The sequence below is a fragment of the Falco cherrug genome, chromosome 4 (assembly GCF_023634085.1).
Source record: "Falco cherrug isolate bFalChe1 chromosome 4, bFalChe1.pri, whole genome shotgun sequence".
Taxonomy (NCBI): domain Eukaryota; kingdom Metazoa; phylum Chordata; class Aves; order Falconiformes; family Falconidae; genus Falco; species Falco cherrug.
Genome location: NC_073700.1, coordinates 13854934 through 13871106, shown reverse-complemented (window position 1 = coordinate 13871106; position 16173 = coordinate 13854934). Strand labels below are relative to the sequence as shown.

Genomic DNA, 16173 nt, shown 5'->3' with positions numbered 1-16173 from the left:
GGGCCACGTCGGTCCCACCGGGGCAGCCCCACGCCCCCGGCACGGGGCCGGGCACGGGCCACCGGAGTAGAGTCCACCTTAAGGGGGGCCGGCTCCGGCGGTGTTTGTACACAGTGTGCACCTCGCCCGCCCCCGAAGCCCACCGCAGGCCCCGGGACCCTCCATCCCACCCCGCCACCCCCTCCCACCCAGCCTCACGGGCTCAGGGCAGGGGGAAACTGCAGCTCCCGCGGGGGCACCAGCCCTGCACAGAGGGTGGGAGCAGATCCCGACCCCCCTGGAAGAGGGGAGACCCCCGACCCCAGCACCCCAAGGCTGAGCCCAGGGGACAGGAGGCAGTGACAGCGCAGAGACAAGGCTGGGATGCTCCATTTATTGAGGTGATGCTGTGGGGCGCCCCGGGGGGCTGTGCCAAGGCACGGCGGCACTGAGGGTGCACAGGGACCCTGGGAAGCAGCACCACAGCAGCGCGGCAGCGGTGGGTCCCTCAGGCCTTGCCAGGGTCCTCCTTCAGCGTCACCGTCCGGTTGAACACCATCTGGGGAGAGGCAGAGGGTCAGCTTGGAGCCCCATGGTGGGCCGGGGTAGCTCTACGGTGGGCCGGGGCAGCCCCGCTGCCCCCTCCCCAGGGCTCACCTTCCCCTCCTTGCTGTCAGGATCCACAGAGAAGTAGCCCAGACGCTCAAACTGGAACTTGTCAAAGTGCCGGGCCGAGAGGACGGAGCTGTCGAGCAGGGCGTTGTGGACCACACGCATGGAGTCCTGGCAGGGGGAGGCAGCTCAGCCAGCACCCCCAGCTCCTCTTCCCCCTCCACAGCCCTGCTCGCCCCAGCCCCTCTCCCTGTCAGGACACGGCAGGGCCCTTCCCAGGGAGCATAGGGGTCACACAGAAGTGGGTGCCTTGGGTGTGGGTGCAGGACATCCCCAGCTCCCCCTGGGCCCATAATCCCAGCTCCTGCCACTACTCACAGGGTTGAGGTCACTCAGAAAACCACCAGGCACCTCCGACGGGTCTTCGGGATTTTTGTGCAAAAACCTGCCACGAGACAAGAGACTCACCCCAAAGCCGCTGCACAGGGGGATGTGGTACCCCATGGCAGCCATGGGGCAGCAACTCACAGGACCCCACAGCAGCATCTTCCCAGGCAAGGAGCTGGGCAGACCCCAGCAGAGCCTGCTGGTGCATGGCCATGCTGCCGCTCCAGCACCGCTGAGCTTGCACCTGTGCCTCCGCAGGAAGCCGGGTACTCACAGCCGCTCGTAGAGCCGCACTTCACACACCAGCGGCTCTGACACCCAGTGGATGAAGGCTTTGGGCTTCTCTGCCACATCTGACTTGGTGCAGGTCACCTCCAGCTCGATCACGCGCCCGCTGGCATCCTAGGGGAGAGGAGACAAGCGGAGCCATCAAGCAGCGGTCAGGCAGCGGGGCCCTATGCCACAAGGCAGCCCTGGGGCTGAACCGCCAGCCCCCCTGCTCAGAGCCACCTTGCTCCCCACTGCGAGGCACAGGGCTGGCAGTCTGCACCTGCACTGTGCCCACAGCCTGAGATGACCATCGCTGCCCTTCCCTGGTGGGGCATAGCCATGTCCTGCCATCCCACAGCCCAACCTCATGTCACCGGTGCCCAAAGCCACCCACCTTGATGACGTTCTGGACAGCAATGACGTAGCCAGCATGGCGCAGCCCCACCGGCTGCCCAGGAGCCAGGCGCTTGTAGCCCTTGTCCAGCTCCTGCAAGAGAGTTCAGGGCTGCAAGAGGGGGCTCAGCACAGGTAGCAGGTCCCTCCTCTAGCATGTGTCTCTGTCCCCATGACTGCATCCCCTTCCCCCCACCTCCTGCCATCCCAGGGATCGGCGCATCCATGGCTGTCTGAACTCCCACATTGCTGCGGGATGTTCTCCAGTGCACAGGCCAGGTGTGAGCACTATTGGTTGGACATATCCCAGCCAGGCTGAGTATAGTGGGCATTGCCCTGGTGTCCATCAGAGCTGCTGGCACATTTGGGAGTTGCAGTCAGGTGCCTGAACCTACCTGTGCCCTGTGCAGCACCAGCATCACTCCCAGCGCTGCCAGGCACCTGAGCTGTTGCTCCCAGGAGACAGGGCAGTATGGCCCAGTGGGCCCAGCTCACCTCCCTGAAGTCTGTCTCCTCGATGTAGATGGTGGACTGGAAGGGCACTTTGTGAAAACCCCGACTCTCATCAGATGGAAAGTTGGGCACAAGGACCTCGAGTGCCTGGGAAGAAGGAGGGAGTGAATGCTGACCTCGGGGAACCACACTCCCACCCCAGCCCATGGCAGTCTCACCTTTGGGGCAGGGAAGTTGGTGATGGTGACCTTGAGGGGCTCCAGGACAGCCATGGCACGAGGGGCCTGCTCGTTCAGCACCTCTCGCGCACACGCCTCCAGCAGATGTGGCTCCATTGTTGCCTGGGCCACTGTCACACCAACCTGCGGGACAGCCTGCTGTCACCACACCAGCCAGAAGACGCATCCACCTGCCCCATCCCATCCTGCCCCTGGCACCTACCCGGGCACAGAAGTTGTTGATGGCTTCAGGGGGGAAGCCTCGCCGGCGCAGGGCTGTCAGCGTGAAGAGCCGTGGGTCATCCCAGTCCCTGAGAAAACACCGATGTGACAGCCAGGCATGCCCCAGGTGGGACCCACCCTGTCTGCTGGCCCTGCTCCTACCTCACAGCACCCGTCTCCACCAGTCGGATGATTTTCCTCTTGGAGACAACAGTGTAGAGCAGGTTCAGGCGCCCATACTCCCACTGCACAGGGCAGTAGACATCCAGTGCGTTACACAGCCAGAAGTAGGAGGAGCGCCTGCAAGGGAGGCACCAGCACAGCCCGGCTGAGCCTCAGGCCCACCCACAGCCCCACGGGCACACTGTTCCCAGCACTTTGGCAGCCACTGGGACACGGCCAGCTGCTCCCCCACAGAGCTGCCCCACCAGGTCCAGCTCAGCACTCACCTGGCCTGGAACTCCTTGGTGCAGAGGGAGTGTGTGATGTGCTCAATGGAGTCGCAGAGGCAGTGTGTGTAGTCATACGTGGGGTAGATGCACCTGCAAGGCAGAGCCCGGTGCTGCTCCCCTCCCAACACCTCCCCACTCCCGGCAGACGCAGACCCACCCCCACAACACATGCCAGGATGCCACAGGCCCTTCTTACCACTTGTCCCCAGTGCGGTGGTGTGGAGTGAACTTGACACGGTAGGCGACGGGGTCCATCTTCCCATCCTCCATCACCAGCTTCATCCGCAGCGTGGCCTCCCCCTCCCCAAACTTGCCCTTTCGCATGTCCTGTGGAGCAGGGGGGCAGCTGTCAGCTGAGCCACAGACCCGGCCCCCACAGGCACGCAGCGCCTGCCCCAGCCAGGGGTACCTCAAAGAGCAGGAGTGACTCCTCCACAGGCCGGTCCCGCCATGGTGATGGTGGTGGGTTGTGGCCCTTGATCTCCTCAACCTTCTGATGGCAGACATATGCCTGGCCCCTATGGAGAGGAAACGCCGTCACCAGGCCCATCCCCTGGGTGAGATGGAGCCCCAGCACTGGACATCCACACTGCCCTACTGCATCCATACCACCCCGGCATGCTCACCTGCGAATGAGCTCCAGGGCCCAGGTGTAGAGCTGGTCAAAGTAATCTGATGCATGGGTCACTGCATAGGGCTGGTAGCCTGTGGGGACAGGGGAAACAGTGGGTTAGAGACAACACCAGGACTCAGCAGCAGGACCTGCATGCAGAGATGTCCCCAGCAGTGCCTGGCCCGATCCTGCCCGCCCCAGCCCGATCCGCACCCAGCCACTCCACCATCTCCCGGATGGCTGTGAAGTACTTCTCCTCCTCCTTCTCGGGGTTGGTGTCATCATAGCGCAAGAAGCACACACCACCGTTGGCCTGGGGACAGGGGCACAGTGAGCAGCGGTTCCCTGAGGGACTGCAGGGCCAGGCCAGTGGCCAAGCAGCGGTGGGAGGCAGGGGCCAGGGTGAGCTGCCAGCGGGCCTTGGTGCTTCTCACCTTGGCGTAGCCGAAGTTGAAGTTGATGGCCTTGGCATGGCCAATGTGCAGGATCCCATTGGGCTCAGGAGGGAACCGTGTCCGCACCTGCAGGGGGGAAACGGAACACCTCTGTCCTTTGGCAGGAGACTGTCCCCCTCCCCGGCAGCAGGGGCACTGACATGAGCCCCCAGTGATCCCACACACCCTCTCTGAGTCACATCATTGCTGCCTCTGGCCGTGCCCTCGGTGAGCTGTGTGTTTGCCCAGCCACCCCACGCACCCACTGGAGCCTGGCACAGCAGTGCCACCCTCACAGGGAACCGCTGGGCTGAGGGACATGGTCTTACCTGCCCACCCGTGATTGCCAGGTGCTGCTTCAGCAGAGCCATGGTGTTGGGCGTCACCACGTAGCCCTCCGTCTTGTAGTTCTCTCCTGTGGGTAGGGAATGCTCAGGGCTGCAGCACTGCCCAAAGCAAGCCAAGCCCAAGCAGCCAGGATGGGAAGACACAGCGCTGGTCTGGTCTCCCACAGCATGGAGAGCTAGGGCCAGGTGCAGAGCTGGTGGAGCAGCCCCACACATGGCAGAGGCTCCTCGCACTCACCCGGCCTGTGGAACTTGAGGGCTTCTCCCCGCAGCTGCTCCAGCAGTGTCCGTGTCTCTGTGCACACCTCACCTGGGGGAAGAGATGGGCCTGAGCAGGGGCCTGACTGCAGTTCCCAGGGCCCAGCTCAGAGGCAGGTCCCAACCAGAAACCGAAGGGCCAGGGAAGCTGCCCGCAGGAGGACAATCTCTTACCGTTCTCCACCACGGCTGCCTTCTGCTTCTCTGCCGGGGCTGGTCGGGCCTTTGCAGCCTGCAGGGACCAGCACAGCATCCTGAGTGCCCAGCTCCAGCACACACCTTCCCTTCCTGGCCCAGCCTGCTGCCCCCAGCGCTCCCTTGGACCCATGCCCATGGTGGTGCCTGGGCCCAGAGCAGCTATTTGGGATGCTCAGCAGGGAAATACCATCACAGTTCCCTGCTTCCCCCTCCTCCTCACCTTTGGCTTCTTTTCCAGGTCAGCTTCTGTCTTTGGTCCCAGCAAATGCAGCACCTGGAGAAAAGCGACACAGACAGGACTAGAAAAGGCTCCCGGTGCCCCAAGGCCTGGAGGTGGCCCTGTTCAGCTGTCACCCCCCTCACCCTGCCCGCACCTACCCGGGGCAGGCTGTCCCCAGCACTGGCCCTCCCTTGAGACAGGCCAGCAGGTCCCACACCGGGAAGGGCACCGACAGGGGCCACCACCCCAAGCAGCACCTGACCCATTGCCCTCACACCCACCTGCAGGTCCACCTCGTTCTTGATGGTCTTCCCGTCTGCCCAGCGCAGCCGGCTCCGTGCCTCCCCTGTGGACAGGGCACCCCGGGGGTGAGGGGCACAGCCCAGCCCGAGGGGCTCCATCCATGGCACCACAGGTGGCAGCCACCCACAGCCCTGCCTGCACAGGGGACACGGCAGGACGTCTCCCCTGCATCGGGTGGGCTGCGGCACAGCCAGCGCCGCAGCAGCTGGGCCTGGGACAGCCCAGGGACACGGGCTGGCTCTCAGGATCCAAGGGAGGAGGTAGCGGCGCTGGCAGAGTCAGAACAGGGGGACCCGCCAGCGCCAAGCAGGGGCTGTGCCGGCGCCCCCCACTCACCCATCAGCAGCCCCATGTTGAAGCGGTAGCGCTCGGCCAACAGCTCTGCTCGGTGCTCGCCGATCACGGCCTCCACCTGGGCGGGAGAACGGGGCGGCCGGGGTGAGCGGGGCGGGCAGGGAGCGCAGCACCCGGGGCCGCCCCGTCCAGCTGCCCGGTGCCCCACTCACCGCCTCCTCGATCTGCTCGGGGGTGACGCACACCCCTACCCCACAGGCCCGCTCGAAGTCCGCCGCGTCCAGGGGCTCCAGCGGGTGGCTCCTCACGTACTCCAGGGCGGCTGGGGACAGAGGGGGGTGAGCAGCAGGGCCCGGGGCCGCCAGCCAGGGCCAGGGGGGTGCCGGAGCCGCACGGTACCGCTGAGCTGCAGGTCGGTGAGGATCTCCCTGCGCACGATGTAGCCGACAACGAAGCCGAGGTGCTTCGGGTCCCTGAGGCGGGCGGCCGCGTTGTACAGCAGCGTCCCGGTGCCTTTGTCCAGGGCCGGGCCCAGCGCGCTCCGAGCCTGCCGCCGCCCCGGGGAAGTGTCACGGCGGGCCCGGGGCTCAGCCCTGGCGAACCGGCGGCCCCGGGGCGGGACGGGGGTGGCCGGGCGGGGAGCGCCAAGGGCCGGGGCCGCTCGGCGGGGGCGAGAGGAGGCGGGGCCGGGGGGTCCCGGGGAGGGGAGCGCGGGGAGGCGGGGCCGGGGGGTCCCGGGGGTGACGCCGCCGCACCGGGGACCGGGGGAGCGGGGCGGGGGCCCGCAGCGGGCGCACCTGCAGCACGGCCTGGCGGAGCAGCGCGCTGAGCGCCCCGTTGCGCATCGTCTCGCGGGCTTTGGCCTCGCTGAGGCCGATGCCGGTGAAAAGCCGCAACGCCTCCTCCGCCTCCTCCGTCGCCATCGCCCCCACCGCCGCCGCCGCCGCCATGCTGCTGTCGCCTCCACCGCCCGCCCGGGGGGCGGGGCCACGCCCAGCCAATCGGAGCGGGGAGGGCGGGTGGCCGGCACAGTTCGAGCCAATCGACATTAAGAGGGACACCCCTCGACCAACGGGACGGGGGAGCTCGGTGCTGGCTCCGCGAATAGGGACGCAGGGGGCGTGGCTAAGCCTGCGGCCGGTTGCATCATTTAAAGAGCCAGGCGGTGGCGACGACCACGTGGGGGGCGGGGCAGGGGAGGGGCAGGGGGGGCGGGGGCGGGCCACGCCTGTGCCAGGCCCCGCCCCGCACCCACCGCCCGCGGCCCTTTGTCCTCACCCGGCAGCCGCCGCCCGCCCAGAGCGGCCCCGGCGGAAGGCTCGCCGCTCCCCGGGCCCCCGCCTGCCCCGCGGACGGGCCCCGCCTCCGGCCGGGGGACACACACGTGCCCGAAGGGCTATGCCGGGGGTGGCGGTGGCTGCTCCGGCCCGGTGGCCCCCGGCCCCCCAGCCCACTGCTCCCTCCCTTGCCTTCCCTCTGTGTCTTCCCAGCCCGGTGTCCTCCTGACCCCGCCCCCAGCCTGGTGTCCTGTCTAGCCAGTATCCTCAGCAACCCCAGACCAGTGTTCCCCCAGTTTCCCCAGTCTGGTGTTCCCCAAACCCAGTGTCCCCCCAGGCCAGCAACACCTGGCTACCCCAGCCCAGTGCCTCCTAACTTCCCCAGTCTGGTGTCCCCAGCTCCCCCAGTCCAGTGCCCCTCCATGCCAGTATCCTCTGGCTACCCCAGCCTGGTGTCCCCCCAACTTCCCCAGTCTGGTGTCTCCCCAGGCCAGCATCCTGTGTGTCCCCCAGCCAGTGTCCCCCCCAGCTTCCCCAGCACAGTGTCCACTGACTCCCCCAGCCTGATGCCCGCAGCTTACCCAGCTCTCCGCATCGTCCCCTGGCTCTTCCAGTCTGGTGTCCACCCCCAAGCCCACCCCCACACCAGCAGCAGCAGACCTGAGCAGTTGGGGAAGGGGGTTTATTGGCAACACCTGGTGGGAGGAGGCACCATCATGTCCTGCCAGCCAGAGCCACCGGACACGGCCAGGCAAGGCAGGTCTTGGCTCCTCCATGGGCAGGTTGGGCAGGCAATGCTGGGGTTCCTGGGGGTCCCACACCACCGACTGGCACTGGGATGGAGCTATAGCTCCATCCCAGTGCCAGGCACTGGCTCTGTCCCCTCAGTAGCTGCCTGCTCCCTGCCTTCAGCTGGCAGAGGCTTCAGGCTATAGCGGACACTAATGTTGGTACCCGAGATGCTGCGATACTCGCCCATCTCCGTACGAACAGTTTCGTTCTGGGTGATGGTGAGCAGCACCGGGATGGAGAGCGTCACCTCCTTCCGCAAGACCTGGATGCTGAGTGCCGTGTGGGGGGGGATCTTTGCCGGCAGCTGCACCTCCACGCGTTCCCGGCGGGTGCTGGATTCACTGCGCCCTTTCTGCACCGTGAAGATGTTGGAGGCTTCCACGGTCAACGTGAAAGAGAGCCCGGCTTTGAGGCTGGTGGTGTTGCTGAAGTGGAAGCTCTGCCAGAGCGTGGTGCCATACTCCCTGCTGCTGCTGGCTGCCAGCACCTGCTCCGACTCAGTCTCATTCACCCCTTCGATCTCATCCACCAGCACTTCCCGCTCCGCTTCCACCCGCTTCTGCTCCCAGAGGAGACGCGCTGAGACCAGGGGCTGCCCGGGCCGCAGCGGGCGCAGGTGGGACAGCCGAGCCTGGAAGTTCAGCTCAGGTTTGTAGTCTGCAAGACGCTCACCGGGCCATGCCACGCAGTGCCAGCCACCCCGGCCGGGATGCTGGTAGAGCAGCCAGACACCTCGCTGCACTATGTGGGAGGCCACCCGGTCGTTGAAGTACCCGTACGCCAGGTTGGTCTCCTCTGTCACCACCTTGCAGGCGCCTTGAAAGTTGGGGCGCTCATAGAGTACGATCTGGGGGTCCCCCAGGTCATGGTGCACAAGGCGCAGTGATGAGAAGCTGTTGGGCCGTCCCACGGAGGGGTACTCACCCTCCTCAAAGGCGTGTGGCTCTCCCTCGTACTTGGGGTCCGTGTAGGCGATCCAAGGCTGTCCCACCACCTTCAGGGAGGCAATGCAATCCCCAAAATCCAACTCGTGGAGGTCGGGCACGTCGCAGGTGAACTCCCGTCTCAGCCCCTCAAAATTGGCACGCTCGTACACCACGATCTGGTTCATGGTGCCGTGGGTGCCCACCCCTACCAGGACAACACGCACGTCAAGTCCCCTCGTGTGGGCTCACGTGGGAAACCTGTGGGGAAAGCCTGGCCAGCGAGGGGGCACCCTGGCACCCCTTTATCCCCTCTCCTCTGCCTGGTCCTTGAGCTCTCACCGTCTGTGCCAGCAGCACCCCAACACCAGCCCGCAGCTGTGCCTTTTACGAGGGGGTGGCGGGGCCAGGGCGTGCTGCGGCACGAAGCGAAGGCAATGACGGCGCTCGCCCCCGCACCCGCGCCCAGCTCCGCTCCGGCGGCTGGGAGCCAGCCAGGCCCCGCACGGCTGTACCGCGGCCGGTGCACTGGGATGCCAGCCGGCCTCGCAGACCAGCCCTGCTGGAAAGTCCTGCTGTGCCCTAGGCACGCAGCGCTCCAGTGCTAACGAGTCACTGACAATTATCACTGATGCTTCCGCCCTGCCCGCACTAATTATGGTGTGCATTGCCGGTGGGGCAGGAACTGCCGGCTCGCCCCAGTGGGGTGAGAGAGTATCGTGGTAGGGTGAGCCAGCACCCCGAGACAAGCTGCTCAGCACCCTGGTGCCCCCGGACGCAGGACATGACCTGCCCTGGCATAGCACCACTGCCCCAGCCCTGCGTGCAAGCATGGCCAGGGCAGGTGGTAGCACTTCTGCCTTGTGTCTCCATGAGCAGGATGGTCACAACGCTGCTGGACAGTGATGGGTGCCAGCACTGGGCACAGTGGGACTCTGATGCCCAGCCAGGGCACAGGGACAGCTGGCAGCCGCCCCAAGCACAATGTGCCACGGGCTTCCTCAGGGTACCGTGTGGGTCCCCATGGCATGGGCTGGAGCTAGCCTCCACAGGAGCCACCGGTGCAGGGCACAGGGCACATGCGCTCCCCGGCTGGCACTGGGGTTGAGGCAGCTCAAGGGGTCTAGGGCAGGCAGAGCCTCTGGCTTCTCCTGCCTGTGCCCCCACAGCCCTCCCCAGCCCAGGGCTGTCCCTATGGCACAGCACAGGGAGCAGAGAACCCCAAAATAGACATGAGCAGCTCCTGGCTGGATCATGACCCACCCCAGAAGCCCCTGTGTTGAGCTGGGGACAGGCAGGACCCCCAAAGCCTCTGGGCTGAAATCTGCCCCGTGGGGCTGGGAAGTGGGGCATGGGGTACCCCAGTCCCACAGGGGAACCTGGGTTTGGCACCGCCTGCAGGCACCCACATCCTGTGGTGTATGAGGATGGAGACCCCACCGCTCAGGCAGCCTGTCCTGCCCCAGCCCCAAATCACCCAGGAGAGGAATGCAGATGTCCCCACATCCCTGAGCCCTGTTCCCCCCCAAACCTCCGTCCCACACGCAAGTGCCACCCCACATCTCCCCCCCAAGCTTCCCACTGCCGGTGCCGCTGTTCCCGTGCCTGCAGTGCCGGGGCTGCCAGGGTCTCCCAGTTTATTGCCAGATGTTGGGGCGGTCGGGGTTACACCAGACAAACGCTACAGGAAGCGGTTAGTGAGCGGGGGGCCGCGGGGGCCACGGGCGGGGGCTGGGGAAGGGCTGTCCTGCTGGCTCCCCCGGCTCGCAGCCTCCCCGCCGGCCCCCCGGGCTGCCACGCTCCCCCGCGCCAGGGACCCCTCCCGCTCCCTGCGGCCGCCCCGGCCCCACGGCCACCAGAACCCCCCCACCTCGCTGTCGCGCACACCCCCCCTGCGGCGAGGCCAGCGGGCTGGGGCAGCACGGGGGGCGCGGGCAGCGTGGGTGGGAGGCAGTGCTGGCATTATTGCTATGGCGGGCGGGAGCAGTGCGACCCTCCCCATGCTCAGATCACAGTCTCGAAGAGCGTCGCCTTCTCCTTGGGGGGCTCTGGGGCCAGCAATTTGGCTTCTGCCTCAGGTGTCAGGTACTCCAGGTGGTGGTGGCCCCAGATCGGAGTGGTCAGGAGCTGCCAGCGCTGCGGGGACGCTGTGTCAGCACCCAGGGACGGCAGCACTGGGGACTGCCTCAACCCAGCATGGAGCATCCCCCCGCTGCACAGGGATGGGACCGAGATGGGGACAGGGGTGGGATTTGGGTGGGGATGGAGGTGAGGCTGGGACAGGGAGGGGATTGAAATGGGATTGAGAGAGGGAGTGGGACTGCACGGGGACAAGGATGAGATGGGGGTGGGACTGAAACTGATGGAGACACAATTTGGCTGGGAGTGAGAATGACAGGGATGGGGCTGAGACAGTGATGTAAGTAAGGATAGGATTCAGGTGAGGTTGGGAGTGAGACAGGGATGGGGACGGGGTGGAAATCCGAAAGGGATGGGGACAGGGACGGGATTTGACTGGGGACAGGGATGAGATGGCAATGTGGGCATTGCTGGGTTCTGAATGGGGACAGGACTGAGATGGGGACAGGGACAAGGATGGCTGAGATGGGGTGAGGACGGAGGCAGCAGGAACCCCTCTGTGCCGCCCTCACCTCTCGCAGGGAGCCTTTGCAGCGCAGGAGCTTGTAGAGGACGGTGCAGGGGATGCAGAGCATTGAAGAGAGTGCCAGGACCCAGCCGATGGCGTCCCCCCACCACGGGTACACGTACGTCTTGTTGTAGGTCAACGGCTTGTAGTTCACCACGTGGAACACAAAGATGCCCTGGGTGGAGAGAGGGGGGTGAGGTGCCACGGGGCAGGGGGCTGGTGGCTCCAAAACCCCCACGTGAGTTACCCCACGGCCCTGACATGCGTGTTGGCCCATGACCGAGACACGCGTGTCACCCCGTGGCTGCCGTGCCCGAAGCAGCCGCCTGGGGGAGCGCGGTGCCCGTGGCACGGCCGGGGCAGCGCGCACACACACGCACACGCGTGTCCCCACGCGGGGCAGCCCCGCTCACCACGCAGACCAGTGGCGTCACCACGGCCCAGCACCACTTCATGAAGGGCAGGGGCCGATAGCCGATCATGCGGGCCACATCGTCCATGAAGCGGTCGGCACCTGCAGCAAGAAGGGTGTCAGCTGGGCTCCTGGGTCCCCTTGTGTCCCCCACCCGTGTCCCCCTGGCCTCACCGTAAACCCAGGCAATGACCACGCACTCCCAGAAAGCCTGCCACAGCAGCGTGATCCCACTGGCCGAGTAGTTGTCAAAGAGCTGGAACACGTACATGCCGCCCTGCCGGGACGGCACCGCGTGTCACCAGGGCTGTGCTGGCTGCCCCATGCTGGCTGGGTGCCTGCACACTGGCATGGGCACAGCCTTGCCGTGCCGGTGCCCCACCTGGCATGGCCACCCTGCATGCCGTGGGCACCCTGTGCTCCCACAGCACCCCCACGATGACAGGCACCCCCGTGGCATGGAGACCTCCCAGCTACAGGCACCCCCATGCCATGGGCACCCCCCACTGCCACGGGTGCCGCAGCCCCGGGGAGCTCCCACCATGTGCTGGGGCCCCATGGGAGGTGATGTCCTGGGGGCAGGCATAGGTGTCCCTGCCATGTCCCCCACCTGCGTGACCATGGAGAGGTCGATGAGGCAGCAGACGACACAGCAGAGCGCAGCGGTGAGCTCGCGGCGCAGCGAGCCAGCCCCCGGCTGGGGGAACAGGTCCAGGATGCCCGTGATGAAACCCTCCACACCGACAAACTGTAGCAGAGAGCGGGGCTCAGTGGGGACATGCCACCCCGTCCCCTCCCCATCCCCCCACCTGCCATCGCACCTGGCTGTCCAGCCCCAGCACAAGGAGCATGAAGAAGAAAAGCGTGGCCCAGAGCGGGGACAAGGGCATCAGTGTCACAGCTTTGGGGTAGGCGATAAAAGCCAGCCCAGGGCCTGCGGGAGAGCGGGGTCAGTGGTGCCACCCCAGGGGTGGACACAGGGGACAGGGTGCCAATGGACACTCACCGGACTCGGCCACCTTGGAGATGTCCACGCCTTGCTCAGAGGCCATGAAGCCCAGCACAGAGAAGACGACGAAGCCGGCAAAGAAGCTGGTGGAGCTGTTGATCACGGCCAGGATGTAGGCATCCCTGTGGGCAGAGTGGGTTAGGGGGCGCTGGGGGGACACGGGGGGGGGACACTGGGGGACACCCTACAGCCAGCACAGCCCTACCTGTAGCAGTTGTTATGGAAGCGGTTGTAGCTGCCCAGCGCGGTCAGGGCACCCAGCCCAATGGCGTAGGAGAAGAAGATCTGGGTGCCAGCATCGATCCAGACCTAGGGCGCAAGGGAGGGCGTCGGGGTGTGGGGAGGGTGCCCAGCGCTCAGCCCCCTTCCGCCCTCCCCACTGCCCTCACCTGCGCCTCAGCCAGCTTGGACCAGTCGGGTTTCAGGTAGTAGACGATGCCGCCCAGTGCCCCGGGCAGTGTCACCCCATGGACCAGCAGCAGGATGAGGACCACGTAGGGGAAGAGTGCCGTGAAGTAGACAATCTGCAGAGATGTTGGTGCCAGTGAGACCTCCCCATCAGGCTGGGACTCTCCATCATGTGCCACAGGTGTCCCAGCGGGACTGGGGCTTGGGGACGTCCCCAGTGGCTGGTGGCACCTCTCAGACAGATGTGGGACAGGGGTTTTTGCACCCTCATAGTGTACAGCACGGGAGGGCAGGAGCCAGCAGTGTTGTGTGCTGCAGTCCCCTCCCCACATGCCAGTGGCCCCAATGTGTCCCTCCCTGCCTGGCCAGCATCACCTTCCCGGTTGACTTGACACCCTTCCAGATGCAGAAATAGACGACGACCCAGGTGGTGACCAAGCAGAGGATCATCTGCCAGTTCATGTCCCCTGGCTCGCTGAGGTCCCCCGAGAGCCGCAGCACCTTGTTCCTGCAGAATGGGGCTGTGATGAGTGCCAGCACGACACCCCCAGCCCCAGGCAAGACCCCCTGGTCCCCACGCTCACTCCCAAAACTCGATGACGGGCGAGCGCTTGCTGGCCAGGTCAGTGCAGCTGAGGTTGAAGGGGCCAGCGTCGGCGCTGGCATTGCTGCTGCTGTTGCGGCAGAGCTCAAGGTGGAAGAGCTCAGCGCACTGCTCGGTGTTCCAGGCGTGGCCGCAGGTGGCCCAGGGCAGAGTGTCCGTCAGCGAGTGCACCAGGTAGAAGAGACCCCACACCAGGATCATGATGTAGTAGGAGTTGCAGAAGAAGACGATCACCATGGAAGCCAGGCCCAGACCTGCGGCACAGGGAGATCACAGCCCGCGGGCACCCATGGGTACCTGGCAGCCCAGCGGGGTGGGGGAACTGGCAGCCTGGGGTGGAACAGGGGCTGCTGGCGCGGACGGGGCTGGACATGGGGTGCTGGTGGGGACACAGGGAGCCAGCAGCCCAGCGCAAGGCAGGGGAGGAGCCGGTGGGGCTGCGGGGAGCTGGCTGCCCTGGGTGGGACAGGACAGGGGGGAGCTGGCAGGGACGGGGACAGGGGGGAGCTGGCTGCCTTAGGCGAGACAGGGGGGAGCTGGTGGGGACGGGAAAGGGGGGAGCTGGCGGGGGACGGGACAGGACAGGATACGGATAAGCAGCAGCACGGCAAGGACAGAGGGGAGCTGGCGGGGCACAGTGCAGGGAAGCCGGCAGGACACTGCTGAGGTGGGGATCCAGCAGCCCCCAGGGAGGCCAGCGGCACGCAGGCAGGGAGCGGCAGGGGCAAGCAAGGCAGCACAGGGTGCCACGGGGCACGGGCGCAGGCAGCTGCCACCCTTGGCTGGGGTGCAGAGTAGCAGTGGGACGTGGGCAAGGTGCACAGGAGAAGGCAGGGCGCGCGCAGGGTGCAGGCAGCCGGTGCCCAGGCAGGGTGCCGGCAGGGCGCTGCCAGCCCCGCGCAGGGCACTGGGGCCCCTGGGCAGGGCACAGGGTGCCAGGGGCCACGGGCAGGGAGCACGGGGCCACGGGCAGGGCGCGGCGTTACCCTTGAAGAGGGGGGCGATGTTCCAGGCGGCGATGCCCCCCTGCTTCATGAACTGCCCCAGGGCCACCTCCAGGAAGAAGACGGGGATGCCGCCCACGAAGACGATGAGCAGGTAGGGGATGAGGAAGACGCCTGGGGCCGGGGGGGGGAGGGGGCACGGGGCCGGCTCAGCCGCCGCCGCCCCCCCCGGGTCCCCCCGGGTCCCCCTTCCCTCCCCGCGCCGCCCGCCCGGGCGCAGCGAATGGCAAAGGCGCCTCCGCGCCCTCCCCTCGCCGCGCCGCCGATGTAGGTCAGGGCGGGCAGGTGGCGGGGGGCTCCCCACGGACCCCCACGCCGCCGGTACGCCGGACACCCGTGGGGTGCCCCACAAGCCCCCGCGGGCGGCCCCTTGCACCGGGGAGGCACCCACGCACACTGTGAGGTGGAAAGCGGGGTGCTCCCACGCGCCGTGGGGTGCCCCCCCTCCACGGGGCGGGCACGGGGCTCACCTCCGCCGTTCTTGTAACACAGGTAGGGGAAGCGCCAGACGTTGCCCAGCCCCACGGCGAAACCCACGCAGGACATGATGAAATCCATCTGCCGGGTCCACGTCTCCCGCTCGGGGGCGGCCGCTTTCGGGGGGCCGGGGGGGTCCCACCAGCGGCGCCGTCACTGCCCGCTCCTCGCCCGCCGCGGGGGGGTCCGTGCCCTCCGCCTCGCCGCGGCCCTCTGCCGAGACGGGGCGGGGGGGGGGGGCACGCTGCCGTCACGTGCGCCCGTGGGGCGCGCGCGGGGAGGGGGGGAGCGCGGGGAGACCGAAGGTCCCCCCGCGCCTGCCGCCCCCCCCGCCGCCGCGCGCCCCTCTCCGCGTGAAGGGGCGTGACGTCAGATGTCAGGCAGTCGCGTGACGTCACAATGCAGAGCGGTGACTCACCCCGCGGCGGCGGGAGGGGGCGCGCCGCGGTCGCGCGTGGCCGTGGACACCTCCCCCCCCCCCCCCCCCATCCCCGAACCTCATCCCTCCCCGGCGCTTCCCGCTTACCGGAGCCCGCGGGGGCAGCAGCGGCGGCGGCCGCGGCGGCTGCGGCGTCGCGTCGCGGGGCGGCGGGCGGCTGCGGGGCGGCCGTGTCGGCGGGGACGGGGGGCATGTCGCGGGGGGCCGGGGAGCGGGGGCGGGTCGGGGGCGGCTCCGTGGCCGTGGGGGGGCTCAGAAGCAATCCACGAAGCACTTGAAGGTGAGTCGGAAGAACCTCATTGAGGGCGGCGGGGCGCGGCGGGGCGGGCCGGGCCGGGCGGGCGGCTCAGAGCCGGGCTGCGGGGCCGGCGCCGCGCGGCCGCTCCGGGGCTCTCTGCGCCGCGGCACCGGGCGGCGGCGGAGGCAGCGACCGGCCGCACCGCCCCCCGAGCCCCATTGGCCGCGCCGCCCGCCCGCGGCTTGACGGGACTTGCAGTCCCGCCGCACCGGCACCGGGGCGAGGCGGGG

General features: G+C 67.5%; 3 protein-coding genes across 4 annotated transcripts; all 3 read right to left on the bottom strand.

The window, feature by feature from the left end:
- Nucleotides 1-359: 359 nt before the first annotated feature.
- On the bottom strand, nucleotides 360-6622 carry QARS1 (glutaminyl-tRNA synthetase 1). Its single transcript, XM_055709825.1, has 24 exons — nucleotides 6451-6622; nucleotides 6053-6200; nucleotides 5866-5975; nucleotides 5696-5771; nucleotides 5338-5402; nucleotides 5057-5110; nucleotides 4813-4870; nucleotides 4619-4690; nucleotides 4363-4448; nucleotides 4034-4120; nucleotides 3813-3912; nucleotides 3613-3691; nucleotides 3396-3504; nucleotides 3183-3313; nucleotides 2984-3076; nucleotides 2697-2834; nucleotides 2536-2623; nucleotides 2313-2456; nucleotides 2137-2241; nucleotides 1643-1735; nucleotides 1253-1380; nucleotides 970-1036; nucleotides 637-762; nucleotides 360-538 (listed from the first exon to the last, which is right to left on the bottom strand). The coding sequence occupies exons 1-24, from the start codon at nucleotides 6601-6603 to the stop codon at nucleotides 488-490; spliced, it is 2361 nt and encodes a 786-aa protein (XP_055565800.1). The 5' UTR covers nucleotides 6604-6622; the 3' UTR covers nucleotides 360-487.
- A 1134-nt stretch (nucleotides 6623-7756) lies between these two features.
- Nucleotides 7757-10183, bottom strand: LOC102047323 (epidermal differentiation-specific protein-like). The gene has a single exon (XM_005432546.3). The coding sequence runs from the start codon at nucleotides 8831-8833 to the stop codon at nucleotides 7775-7777; it is 1059 nt and encodes a 352-aa protein (XP_005432603.1). The 5' UTR covers nucleotides 8834-10183; the 3' UTR covers nucleotides 7757-7774.
- An 82-nt stretch (nucleotides 10184-10265) lies between these two features.
- On the bottom strand, nucleotides 10266-16056 carry SLC6A8 (solute carrier family 6 member 8). Of its 2 annotated transcripts, XM_055709833.1 has the most exons (14): nucleotides 15733-16056; nucleotides 15200-15419; nucleotides 14712-14843; nucleotides 13706-13979; nucleotides 13497-13629; nucleotides 13103-13237; nucleotides 12919-13022; nucleotides 12711-12835; nucleotides 12526-12638; nucleotides 12315-12452; nucleotides 11879-11981; nucleotides 11706-11806; nucleotides 11297-11467; nucleotides 10266-10781 (listed from the first exon to the last, which is right to left on the bottom strand). In XM_055709833.1, the coding sequence occupies exons 2-14, from the start codon at nucleotides 15285-15287 to the stop codon at nucleotides 10650-10652; spliced, it is 1749 nt and encodes a 582-aa protein (XP_055565808.1). In that variant the 5' UTR covers nucleotides 15288-15419; nucleotides 15733-16056; the 3' UTR covers nucleotides 10266-10649. The 2 variants fall into 2 exon arrangements, with proteins under 2 accessions (XP_055565808.1, XP_055565809.1); XM_055709834.1 differs by lacking the exon at nucleotides 14712-14843.
- Nucleotides 16057-16173: the final 117 nt, after the last annotated feature.

Bases quoted from the DNA above. Each gene is read 5' to 3' on its own strand.
- QARS1 (XM_055709825.1), bottom strand. From the start codon at position 6,603: ATGGCGGCGGCGGCGGCGGTGGGGGCGATGGCGACGGAGGAGGCGGAG. The intron at 3,913-4,033 runs GTGAGAAGCACC...CCCTGTCCCCAG, and splicing joins TCAACTTCGGCTACGCCAAG to GCCAACGGTGGTGTGTGCTT. The intron at 3,505-3,612 runs GTGAGCATGCCG...TCCTCTCCATAG, and splicing joins GCCCTGGAGCTCATTCGCAG to GGGCCAGGCATATGTCTGCC.
- LOC102047323 (XM_005432546.3), bottom strand. From the start codon at position 8,833: ATGAACCAGATCGTGGTGTACGAGCGTGCCAATTTTGAGGGGCTGAGA.
- SLC6A8 (XM_055709833.1), bottom strand. From the start codon at position 15,287: ATGGATTTCATCATGTCCTGCGTGGGTTTCGCCGTGGGGCTGGGCAAC. The intron at 13,023-13,102 runs GTGAGGGCAGTG...CTTGCGCCCTAG, and splicing joins CCAAGCTGGCTGAGGCGCAG to GTCTGGATCGATGCTGGCAC. The intron at 11,468-11,705 runs GTGAGCGGGGCT...CTCTCCACCCAG, and splicing joins TGACGCCACTGGTCTGCGTG to GGCATCTTTGTGTTCCACGT.